Source organism: Schistocerca serialis, chromosome 9, assembly GCF_023864345.2.
Source record: "Schistocerca serialis cubense isolate TAMUIC-IGC-003099 chromosome 9, iqSchSeri2.2, whole genome shotgun sequence".
In the NCBI taxonomy this organism is placed as follows: domain Eukaryota; kingdom Metazoa; phylum Arthropoda; class Insecta; order Orthoptera; family Acrididae; genus Schistocerca; species Schistocerca serialis.
In genome coordinates this window covers 287,269,912-287,283,526 of record NC_064646.1, presented here as the reverse complement: position 1 = coordinate 287,283,526, position 13,615 = coordinate 287,269,912, and the positions used below count along the sequence as shown (strand labels likewise).

The 13,615-nt window shown below is 37.3% G+C and overlaps 1 protein-coding gene across 1 annotated transcript in view; it reads left to right on the top strand.

Annotated features, from left to right (window-relative positions):
* The window catches only part of LOC126419763 (cubilin-like), a 753,686-nt gene that overhangs the window by 357,799 nt on the left and 382,272 nt on the right, over nt 1–13,615 (top strand). Inside the window, exon 33 of the mRNA XM_050086938.1 lies at nt 191–358. Coding sequence (XP_049942895.1) covers nt 191–358 — 168 coding nt within the window. The remainder of the gene's footprint in view (nt 1–190; nt 359–13,615) is intronic.

The window sequence follows — 13,615 nt, the reverse complement described above, 5'->3', positions numbered from 1 at the left end:
TCAGTGATCGTCTTTTTGAGAAGCATAGGGAACATAGTGTCAAATCCTTTATAGTGTACTGCCCTTTCTTTTGGGCTCCATTGCAGTATGATGAAATATATCAAACACTCCTTTAGCCTGCCTTCTGTATGTTCAGTAAATTAATATTTTTAATTATTAGGACCATAATCATAATGATTATTTTTTCTAGATTTATGATGGTTCATCAACAGACAATGAGACGCAAATGTTAGCAAAACTCTGTGGCTCTAGCGCATCACAACCAGTGTGGTACCTTTCTACCTCCAACAGCATGACGATAAGATTCAAGAGTGATGGTTCTCGCTCTTCAAAAGGGTTTCTGGCAAATTACAGTGTGGTGAGTATAGGCCTAATAGTAAAATGGCAAACAACAAGTCCAGTAGGACTGAAAAAAACAGTTACTTACTAGCTATGATATAAATATTTTGTATAAATGTTACAACAATCAATGGAAAACTGGCCTCTTTTAGTGAAGTATTGTTAAAATTATCTTTTTCCTTTTGTAGCATGCAAATGCCAGAAACCTGCTGGATGCACTTATTTGCTATTAGCTTTGTACCTTGTGCACTCATTACTTCTCGCAGTTTGTCTCAAAATATACTGGGCTTAATTGATATACATATATTACCATTAGCTAACCAGTTTGCATCTGTTGCTTTATGATTTGTGCACTCATTACTTTTTGCACTTTGTCTTAAAATATACTGGACCTAACTGATATACATATACTATCATTAGCTAACCAGTTTTCATCTACTCAGGGAGCAGCACCTTGAGTCTGAAAGGTGGAAATAAATGTAGTCTTTATGTTAGCACCAAATTATGATATAATGGTTTCTGGACTTTGGGAAATCCTTTATGAAGTTAACAAAGCTATGAAGGCATCATGCACCTCCAATATGAGTACCTTTTGGGGGGCTAAGAATTGCTGATGAACAAGAAATTGATTTAAATGAATAGCGAGAAGGTCGTGGTTTTACTTTGAGGTGACCAATGGTTGAAGAAATCTTTAACAGCAGGCCATAAGTGAAGTTGATCTATAGGAAGGACATCTTCTGGGGATATTAGAAATCCCAGCAATATTTTTGACATCATCCTCAATTACATAGCTGAGAGTTTTGAAGCAGCTTCATATAATTAAGGCATCAACTTCGTATACTCGGCGTTTTTGTTTCTAGCCATGTCTTGCAATTTTACATTCCATAATTAATAGTGCTATATGTGTCCCAAATCAAATCTTTTATTCCTTAAACTTTCAATTTTTGTCTATATCCTCCATTTTTATTCATTTGATGTCAGCCTGCACCTCCTTTTCACTTTCATATTACACCTGACCACCTAGGGTTGTCAGAAATTTTAATAACGTTCTTAAAGGCATTATAGTTATGTACACATGCATTACATATAAAAACATGTGGTGAATTGCTCACTTGCTAAACCATTAGTTGCATTCTGTGTAAACATCTTTGATCAGATTGGCGATGGTCTGTTCCTTTTAGATAATATGTAACTTTCCTTCCATTCTGCTGAAGTCTGTGTTTTGGGTCATGGGATTCATCTGAGATTTTTGCAATCAAGGAACCTCTCATTTGCATTCACCACTGGTTTCCCTAAATACAATGTGCCACATGCCTTTCTAAAATTGTGTTGTCATCATCCATCGGCGATTTGTGTGGGTCTTTAATGATATTTTTTCTTGTTATCAAGTTTGGTTGTATACATTTGTTTTTGGTAGGAAATACTGAATTGAATTGAATTGAATTTTATTTGATCCTGTAAGATTACATTGTGTACAGTAAATGTACGTGTAATATAGGACATGTCAAAGTATTAACATTCTTTATCACTTATTTTTCTACACCTTTAGCTTACATTTTTACATCACTGATAATGAGTAACAATATATACAAATTTAATGGCATCAGTATTCTGCAACACTGTAAAACTCTTTTTCCATGAGATAGTCTTTAAGTTTCTTTGGAAAGTCATTATGAAGTACACTATCTTGCAGGTTTCTGGGCAGACTTCTTAGTAGTCTGATACCAGAGTACTGGGGTCTTTTTTCTAGCATTGCCAGTCGGTGGGGTATGCTCCGTACTTCATTCTTCTTTCTTGTATTGTGGGTGTGTACACTAGCATTTGTAATCCAGTCCTCACTACCTTTTGTGATGTACATTATTGTTTTGTATATATACAATGATGAAAAAGTTAAGATACCTAAATTCTTGAAACAGTTTCTGCGTGTTTCAGAGGTCTTTCTTCTTAAAATGGTCCTAATTGCTTTTTTTTGTAATGTGAACACTCGTTTTGTCTCTTGTTTGTTTGAGTTTCCCCACACAGTCACACCATACTGTAAGTATGGTTCGAAAAGTCCATGATACACGGTACACAGAAGGTTCTTGTCTGAATACTGTGATAGCTGCAACATTAAGAATATGACAGAGCTCAGTTTCTTACAGACATTATTAAGATGTTTTTTCCATTTCAGGTCATTATCCACAAGAATACCTAAGAATCTAGCAGATTCTACTTCTTCCAGCCTTGTTCCATCAACCTCTAAATCCATGTCCACAGCCTTTTCCTTGTTTTTAAACACTGCATTCATAGTCTTTTTTAGATTTATAACCAGTTCATTTTCCAACAGCCATTGAGCTGTGACATTTGCAGATATGTATGCTCTTCTCTCAAGCTGTTCAATATTTTGGTCACTATTTAGTATTGTCATGTCATCAGCATACAATATTTTCTTTTCTTCCTCCTCAACACTTAAATCATTAACAAATACATTAAATAACAATGGCCCCATTACCGAACCCTGCGGCACTCCATATTTGATGGATTTGGTTTCTGATTGGTACGAGTTTCCTAATGATACATACTGCTTGCGGTTGCACAAGTATGATTTTATCCATTCACCTGGTTGCCCCCGAATGCCATAGTTGCTTAATTTTTGTATCAGCATTTCATGGTCAATGGTGTCAAATGCCTTTGAAAGATCCAGAAACATTGCAGAGACAACCTTTTTCTCATCTAAGGACTGTAAAATGTATTCTGTTAGACTGACAATTGCTGATTCTGTAGATTTACCCTTTCTGAAACCATGTTGTGAGGGCGTGAGAATGTTATGTTTGTCCAAATAGTTAACTAATCTGGTTATAATAGAGGGAAACATTCCACGTAGGAAATATATATCTAAAAACAAAGATGATGTGACTTACCAAATGAAAGTGCTGGCAGGTCGACAGACACACAAACAAACACAAACATACACACAAAATTCAAGCTTTCGCAACAAACTGTTGCCTCATCAGGAAAGAGGGAAGGAGAGGGGAAGACGAAAGGAAGTGGGTTTTAAAGGAGAGGGTAAGGAGTCATTCCAATCCCGGGAGCGGAAAGACTTACCTTAGGGGGAAAAAAGGACAGGTATACACTCGCACACACGCACATATCCATCCACACATACAGACACAAGCAGACATATTTCAAATATGTCTGCTTGTGTCTGTATGTGTGGATGGATATGTGCGTGTGTGCGAGTGTATACCTGTCCTTTTTTCCCCCTAAGGTAAGTCTTTCCGCTCCCGGGATTGGAATGACTCCTTACCCTCTCCTTTAAAACCCACTTCCTTTCGTCTTCCCCTCTCCTTCCCTCTTTCCTGATGAGGCAACAGTTTGTTGCGAAAGCTTGAATTTTGTGTGTATGTTTGTGTTTGTTTGTGTGTCTGTCGACCTGCCAGCACTTTCATTTGGTAAGTCACATCATCTTTGTTTTTAGATATATAGTTAACTAATCTGGTATACATAAGCATTTCTAGGATTTTTGAGAAACCTGATATCAGTGAAACTGGCCTGTAGTTGTTGGGATCATCCTTACACCCTTTCTTGTACGCTGGCACTACCTTCGTTATCTTCAGTTTTTCTGGAAAAATTGCATCTATGAAAGAACAGTTTGCTATGTTCAGCAGTGGTGTTATTATCTCCTCACATACCAGCTTTATTACATGATTTGATATTTCATCATCACCAGCTGATTTCTTGGACTTCAGTTTCTGTATAGTTTTCCGCAATTCATCTTCCGTGACTGGTCTTAAGAACATAGTACTGCATGATCTTTTTGGTACCTTAATACCCTTCTGTTTTTTACTATTTCTTTCCAATTTTAGGTTTTCTACTACACTGATATAGTTATTATTCAGTATGTTTGCTATTTCCATACCATCTGTGACCACTGTGTTGTCTATTTTAATTGACCTAATACCTTCTTCTTAGTTTGACCCATCTTTTTCCTTTCTTTCAGCATTGATTGCATTCCAAGCTGCCTTTGCCTTGTTTTTTGAGTTTGCTATAGTGGTGTCAATTGATCTTGCTTTCGCTTCTCTTATTGTTTTTCTATACTTCTTTTTTAACATTTTATATTTTTCAGCTTGGCCCATCCGTCTCACGTCCTGAAGCTTCCTTCGCTGTTCTAGTATTTCACTGGTAATCCACTGTGTTTGATTTTGCTGCCTTTCTTGTCTCTTTACTTTGGGAAATGCTGCATTAAAATGGTACTTAATTGTTAAAATAAATGCATCATATTTTTCATTTACACTCTGGGCCTATAGGGTTTCATTCCAGATTTCCTTACTTAACATTGTTCTAAAGATGTTGATATTTTGTTCACTGATGATCCTAATTTCTTTGGTTGTTTGTTTTGGTTCTGATACTGTGTCATTACTTCTGCAAAAGCTGATTAGTTGTCCATGATGATCAGATATTTCTGTCTGAACTACATGTGACTCATAGTTACACATATTAGTAATTATGTTGTCAATAATTGTCTCACTTTGTGAAGTCACTCTTGTTGGTGCAGTTATTGTCACTTTCATGTTATGCTGTATTAACAATTCTTCAAAATCCTGTCTTATTTTTGTGTCTTTTCCCATGTCAATGTTGAAGTCTCCACATATAATAAGATTTCTCTTCATATTCATTCTCAATAAGCTAGCAATTTTTTTTTTAGAAAGATGCTAATATTGCCACATGGTTACCTGTACACACAAAACACTCTAAAATCCTCTGCCACTATACCAGTAACTTCAAAGTCTTTTTCTCTAGCTATGGGAAATGTAGCAGCTTCACTGTTTACATTCTTTAATAGAGTACCTGTTTTAATATATATACAAACGTCACCACCCTTATATTTAGATCTACAGAAGTAACTAGCTAGTTTGTAGTCCTTTATTGCCACATTATGTATTTTACTTTCAGTTAGTCCATATTCACTTATGCATAATATGTCTGGTCTTACTTCATTCAGGAGTACTTCTGCTTCTAATTTTTTGTTACCAAAGTTTTTGAATATTTTGATGAAGTACTTTTATGTAATTTTTCTGTTGTTGGTTTACATGTTGTGAGCTGTATTCTGGGGCAAATTCTTTAGTATCGTCTTTTTTTGTATGGTGCTTATATTTTTCTTTTCCAGCTGGAGTGTGTGATTTTTCACCTCCTTCAGGCCATATTAGTTTCCCTTGCATCTAATGATTTTTCAGACATCTGCAAACATTCTGCTGAACATTACAGATCCCAGTCTATTTAAATGCAAGCCATCCTTCGCTAGTGAGTTTTCACATAGGAATTTGTTTGGGTCTATAAAAATTGCCCCAAGACGATCACATTGTTCTTTAAGAGCACAGTTTATTTTGGCGATATACTTTTCACTCACCGACCTTCTGTTTATGATTCCGCTAAGTATCAGACGAGATCCTGCATACATATTTCTTGCAGAATGAATCATGTTTCTTGTTTCACTTGCCATTTCTTCCTCACTGCTGCTCCTTAACGAATTCGTTCCAACATGTATAAACACCCCATTATAGTTATGTCTGGTTTCAGGATCTGGTTCTGTAGTATCTTGTCTTGCATTTACCATATTTTTAAAATGTTTACCGAGTTGATGCGTTCCAATACCAAGTCGTACGTCGATCTTGCAATTTTGGGGACAGCGATATTCTTCAGCAGCGAATCGCCAATTATTAAAAAGTCATTTTCCTTTTGTTGCATATCTGTCGCCTTGTTTTTCCTTTTGCTGTATGTCACCACCTTCCATTTATATTTATCTTCCGGTTTTTGGCTTACTGAGTTTACCGAGACATCAACGGGAACACTTGAAATGTTGTTTTTAAAGTACGATCGGTCACTCGTATTTTCGTGATCTTGTTGCTTTTCCGTTTGATGGCTTTTACACACACAGGACTTCTTTTCTTGTATTAATGTATCGTTTTCTTTCTTGATGGTCGAAAGTTCAGTTTTTAATGCCTCAATGTCACTTCGTAGTAATTTTACAATTTCGTTTTTTGTATCAACTGCACTTACAAGATCGGCCGTTTCGTCACGTAAACAACCGTGACATGTCCACGGAAAATCATCGCTGACAAACTTTAGATTTACTTTCGCGCACTTTTCGTGTAACCAGAAGTTGCATTTTATACACAGAATACCCTTCATCACACGCTTTTTACACTCTCTACATGAAGAACTGTTCATTTTTTGCCTTTTTAGCGAGAGAGAAGTGTCACTACACTTTCCTATCAGCGCCATCTTAAGATGCTGACTGTTCTTCTGCCTAAGTGAATTAAGAAAATCACAGAAAATGTAAAACAAAATAGACACAGTAATAAATACGAATGAGATTCAGTTTGAATATAATGCCTTCAAAATCAATTCCCAAATTGTAATAATAGATTTTATTTCTAGTTTTGAGGGGATTCACTCCTGTTGTCCACTTCTGTAGTACTTGGTACATGCAGCTTAAACTGTTCACAGCTCTTCATCTTTGTCTCTTCACGGTTGGATATTGTAACTGGTATTGGCAGTCACGTAACAAGAGTTGCATCAAATCACAATGCCTGATCACTTGTAGCTGAGTTGAAGACATCTTTGCAGATAGAACACAGCATAGCATTCTTGGATGGGTGAAATATTCAGAAGTAAAATTATCTTCAAAATGTATGAGGTGTCTAAGTGCATTTCCTTGGTGAGTGTAGTTTAATGCTGCACTGAATGAATATGGAGGTCTTATGTTGAGAGAAGAAAGAAAGTAGGTCCAGCAGGTGCAGATATGAGATGTAGCAGAAAAAGTAAGTACTGTGTCTGATTTTAATTGTACAGACCGCAAGACTCCTGGTCATCGGGCTGTATGGTGGGTGGCAATCGGGTTGGTATCCTATTGCTGTTTGGAGCATTTCCGGACACAGGTTCACTGGTCATACAGTCTCATTTCGAAGTAGGACTTCTCCCTCCAGTCAATGAGATTCCAAGCTGAAGACATGTGGAAATGCTCAGGACTGCAGTGAGATATCAACCTGTGGTTTTCATCCATTGCATTCTTACAGCACAGCAGGATGTCAACGATTTTCTACACCTGATTTTGTTGCCTTTCATGGGAAGTCATTCTGGATTTACATTTCAGTAAGATAATGCCCACCCACACACTATGAGACATTCTAATGCCAGCAAGGTTGCCAGCTCTCCCCCCAATTGAGAACATTTGGAGCATTACAGGCATGGGTTTTTGACAATGTAATGTGCCAGTTGGACAGAATTTGGTACAATATCCCTCAAGAGGATATCAAACAACAATGCCAATCTGAAGAACTGTTTGCATTATGGCCTGAGGTGGACCAACATGTTCTGACTTTCTCTACTGTGAAGCTCTTTCTCTTGAATAAATCAGCCAATTTTTCTGGAATTGTGATCATTTGTTTGCCTTTACTTGGATGCCACATCTACCAATTTCTGTCCCATTCTGGTAATTCTTTTTTTGTCTTAGAGAGTATTTTCTTTGACTCAACCACAAAACATGTTGCATGCCATTAAATGCTATAAACCATTACTAGCAATCATCAGAACTAGACAAGAAAGAGAAAAATTTATCAATTTTACTTTATCTACATCTACATCCATACTCCGCAAGCCACCTGACGGTGTGTGGTGGAGGGTACTATGAGTACCTCTATCGGTTCTCCCTTCTATTCCAGTCTCGTATTGTTCGTGGAAAGAAAGATTGTCGGTATGCCTCTGTGTGGGCTCTAATCTCTCTGATTTTATCCTCATGGTCTCTTTGCGAGATATACGTAGGAGGGAGCAATATACTGCTTGAAGGTGTGTTCTTGAAACTTCAACAAAAGCCCATACCAAGTTACTGATCGTCTCTCTTGCAGAGTCTGCCACTAGAGTTTATCTATCATCTCTGTAATGCTTTATTGATTACTAAATAATTGTGTAACGAAGCGCGCTGCTCTCTGTTGGATCTTCTCTGTCTCTTCTATCAACCCTATCTGGTGCGGATCCCACACCGGTGAGCAGTATTCAAGCAGCAGACGAACAAGTGACTTGTAACCTACTTCCTTTGTTTTCAGATTGCATTTCCTTAGGATTCTTCCAATGTATCTCAGTCTGGCATCTGCTTTACTGACGATTAATTTTATATGGTCAGTCTATTTTAAATAATTCCTAATGCCTACTCCCAGATAATTTATGGACTTAACTGCTTCCAGTTGCTGACCTACTATATTGTAGCTAACTGATAAAGCATTTTTCTTTCTATGTATTTGCAGCACATTACACTTGTCTACATTGAGATTCAATTGCCATTCCCTGCACCATGCGTCAATTCGTTGCAGATCCTTCTGCATTTCAGTACAATTTTCCATTGTTACAACCTCTCGATATAGTACAACATCATCTGCAAAAAGCCTCATTGAACTTCCGATGTTATCCACAAGGTTATTTATATGTATTGTGAATAGCAACAGTCCTACGACACTCCCCTGCTGCACACGTGGAACAACTCTTACTTTGGAAGACTGCTCTCCATTGAGAGTGATATGCTGCATTCTGTTATCTAGGAACTCTTCAATCCAATCACACAATTGGTCTGACAGTCGATATGCTGTTATTTTGTTAATCAAATGACTGTGGGGAACTGTATTAAATGCCTTGCATAAGTCAAGAAACATGGCATCTACCTGGGAACCGTGTCTATGGCCCTCTGAGTCTCGTGAATGAATAGCGCGAGCTGTGTTTCACACGATCGTCTTTTTCGAAACCCATGCTGATTCGTAGATAGTAGATTTCTAGTCTCCATAAAAGTCATCATACTCGAACATAATATGTGTTCCAAAATTCTACAACTGATCGACGTTAGAGATATAGGTCTATAGTTCAGAACATCTGTTTGATATCCCTTCTTGAAAACGGGGATGACCTTCGCCATTTTCCAATCCTTTGGAACACTACACTCTTCTAGAGACCTACAGTACACCACTGCAAGAAGAGGGGGGGGGGGGGCAAGTTCCTTTGCATACTCTGTGTAAAATCAAACTGGTATCCCATCAGGTCCAGCGGCCTTTCCTCTTTTGAGCGATTTTAATTGTTTTTCTATCCCTTGTCATCTATTTCAATGTCTACCATTTTGTCATCTGTGCGACAATCTAGAGAAGGAACTACAGTGCAGTCTTCATCTGTGTATCAGCTTTAGAAAAAGACATTTAGTATTTTGGCCTTTAGTCTGTCATCCTCTTTTTCAGTACCATTTTGGTCTCTGAGTGTCTGGACATTTTGTTTGGATCCACCTACCGCTTTGACGTAAGACCAAAATTTCTTAGGATTTTCTGCCAAGTCAGTACATAGAGCTTTACTTTCAAATTCATTGAATGCCACTTGCATAGCCCTCCTCACACTACATTTTGCTTCATGTAATTTTTGTTTGTCTGCAAGGCTTCGGCTATGTTTATGTTTGCTGTGAAGTTCCCTTTGCTTCCGCAGCCATTTTCTAACTCGGTTATTGTACCATGGTGGCTCTTTTCCATCTCTTACAATCTTGCTTGGCGCATACTCATCTAATTCATATTGTACGATGGTTTTGAAATTTGTCCACTGATCCTCAACACTATCTGTACTTGAGACAAAACTTTTGTGTTGAGCCATCAGGTACTCTGAAATCTGCTTTTTGTCACTTTTGCTAAACAGGTAGTAGTACTACTACTATGTATGAGAACACAAGGAGTGACATGGAAATTATTTTCCATACCAACTAAAAGCAGCAACAGCTAGCTAATATTTTTCATAATGGATCAGACACTGAGTGAAAGTTATATGTGAGGCATACTATTCCACTCCTTGTGCACAGGCACACAGTTTTCAACTGTACAGGAAAACCGTCTGTGCCCATGGTGCTATTAATGCTCACTCTAACTGATGATCCATAGAATATTAATGATGCCATTTGACCAACCAGAAATAGGAAGGAAAATGAGTATTTTGCAGCAAATTGTTGTCAGCAATGGGTATAAAACGAAAATAGAAGATGATATATTCAATTAAAATTACAAAGAAAACCAGCTAAAAGAGCCCACGTAATCAAACAAAAAGTGAAGTTAATGAGATAAAAAGTCATTGCTTTCAGAACAACCAAAAACCTGAAAATCAAGGTTCCACATTCTCTTCCACTCAAAACAGGAAACTTTGAAAAAATGAGGTTCATAAAATATGCTATGAGTGTTACAAAAGATACATTTGCCAAAGCGACAGATTATTCAGCATATCTGTAAAGGGTTTACACATGCAAAAGGAGGCACATAAATCTTGGCACTGTTAAAGAAGATCTTCAAATTTAATGTAAAATCAGCAAGAGTAGACACTCCGATATCATATAAGAAATTGAAATTTGTATGGCAAAAAGGAAGGGTCCTGATAACCTACTGAGGGAACAAAATGATTTCTCCATAAGGATCCTGAAGAGCTACTTTGGGAACAAAATGAATTCTCCATCAGTGCTTGTTTTCATGAATATGGCTGTCTGTTGAGATGTTTACTGTGGCTGGTATGCGCTGTCTCCAGCTGCCCTTTCATCTGTTGACTATGGAAACAGTTGACATAGTGGTGCCCCCTGGTTGACTGATTGTCACCTAGAACACAAATTAAGCCAGCACATAAGGCTCACCTAGCAGCCAAACACCAACACATCCAACTCCCTTCCCATTACTGATTTAATGTTATTCACAACATGTACTATGATCCTGTTGAAAACATGCACTCCACATTTCTGAGTAAATTTCCTGTTTCTAAGTATTTTAAGGTTTTGTCTCAATCTTTGTCACAAAATTTTGCTTTGAAATTTTAGCATATCTTTTTTGTAAAGAATTCTTTTAATTAAAGGAAGAGTTTTTAAGTAAACCATTACTGTAAATTTCACCAACTCAGTGCCCAGACATCCCATGTGTACACATAAGGAGTGGAGTAATAGCCCTTATATAATACTTGCTCCCTGTGTTTAATCCAGTTTGACAGAGTGTTACTTTGGAACCCTATGAAACTTTCAGCATGAAAATTATTTTTCATTTTACTTTTTTATGTTATTCCCTATGCATATAGCTGATAAAGTAAAATAGGTACTTCTTCTTATCTAGTTATGATGAGGCCAATGGTGGCTGGTGCTAGGTAACCATATTAATTGTGTAAAAAAAATATTAAGTAATTTCTTGTCCATCATGTGGAACATCTTGCTGGCAGTTCTCCAACTGTGATAATGAATTTGAAGAAAATGTCCGTGCCACTTTCATTTTCTGTTTATTTGAAACCACAAGTGATTTCAGCCCCCAAGGCCATTGTCCATCTTTGTGGAAACATTTGTAAGGCTATGAGGAAGAGAAATAACAAATAAACCATTGAAAGAAACACGTTGTAATTCTCCATGAGAGAGCAACAGTTTTTAACTGCATACCATGTGTACATTCCAGGTTACAGACGTTGCTCAGTGTGTAACATCTGTGTGCATCCCCAACAGCCTGGTTACAATTTCTCTGTTGTTCACAGCACTTTTCGAATTGTGGACTGTGGAATGTTTAGCTTCGTGACACAACTCGTGCATTGCTTGAAGTTTGCAAATTGCATCCAACATTCTGAGCCATATGACAGTAGTAACTTGTTCAACAATTTGTTGCAAAGTTGGCCGTCAGACTTCTCTATGAGTAATTCCCAAATCGCCAGTTAATTTGAACTTCTGAAACATGTTCCTCAACCCCTGTACTGTAAGATATCATTCCATATTTCTTTCATGTGTTCATAATTACAAACAGCAGCAGCACTACTTTTGTTGTTTTGGTAAAACAGCTTCACAGGTAAAGGTTTGCAAACCTTCTCCAGACCCATGTTGATGGTCTGCAACTGTAATGCACACTGATGCTTGTGTTTCATCCTTTATGTCATCATACCAGTACATGCATCTGACACCAAGTAATGATGTTAACACTACAAACAATGCAAATACTGCAGCACACATTCTTGTATAAAGTTGGGTATCTGTACGGTAAATAGTTTTCTGTCTACATTCGCTCAAGTAATGAAAGTTTAATTAAACCATCCTGTATGTCAAGTGTCCTGGGAGGGCACAGTCATCTTGTACCCTCTCGGGATGCCTGACATGTACCATTAGACAAGGGCCTTGGGAGCCAAAACTGGTCATGGTGTTAAATAAACACAAAAGAGCAATTGATGAATACATTTTTTTTTTTTTTTTTTCAAAATATTAAATGTCCGATTAATACAAGTGGGTTGGTTATAAATTTGAGCATTTACATTATGTATATGGGATCAAGTCTGTTGATATCTGTATGAGTCCTTCTCATGGAATGGGATAGGGTAGTGACCGTATTACTTGATGGCTATGGAAGATAATTGCATAGTCATATTGTTATCCTATTGGCATTACTCAGTGAGTGGTGATTTGGAAGTGATGCTGATATTATATTTATTTATTGATTTTTATTTCTTTATTGATTTATTTAACCTGATAAGATTAGGATCATCAGGCTCTCTCTTACATCTAACCAGGCTCCCTTCATATTTTGCATTCATATGTTTTGGTAGGCACATTAAAACTACATCTAGTAAAATAAACAATTATAAAGGTACAATTGGAAAAATATATTCATTGATGATAAGTACTGCAATAAATATACATTATGACAAACACAGATTTTAGATAGGAGTGCTAGCAGCAGTGGGTATGAGGGAAACTGATGGTGAAGGGAGGAGAAGATTAGGCACGTGATGAAACACAGTTAAGGGAATATAAGGGAAAAAAAAGATTGTGTAACTAATGGATATAGAAGAAGGGGAAGTAGAGAAAGGAGCAAGATAGGAGACACTAACTTTGCTATTTGACAGATGGGAAGATTGGCCTTGTACATTTAATTTTGTGGAAAATGTTATGAGGATGACAGTAGAAAATGGTTCAACTTCTTAAAAGCAACAGGGAATTGAATTTTGTACAAAGTAAGGGGCAGTTTGTTCCAGAGGTGGACAGCGGCAACAGAGGAATAGTTTGCAAATGTTTTTGTTTAGTGAGTGGACACAGCTAGGATGCCAAATAAAAGTGACCTCGTGTTTTGATTATGATGGCATGAAAGGTGTTTAATCTTTGAAGCAGGGTACTGGGGTGTTTGTGCAACGAGGAGCCAGTGAAGTAGACATAGAGTGTGGTAGTCATGTAATTTGTGTAGCTGCAGCCACCCTAGCTGGGAGTGTGAAACACTAACATGATCATATCAGC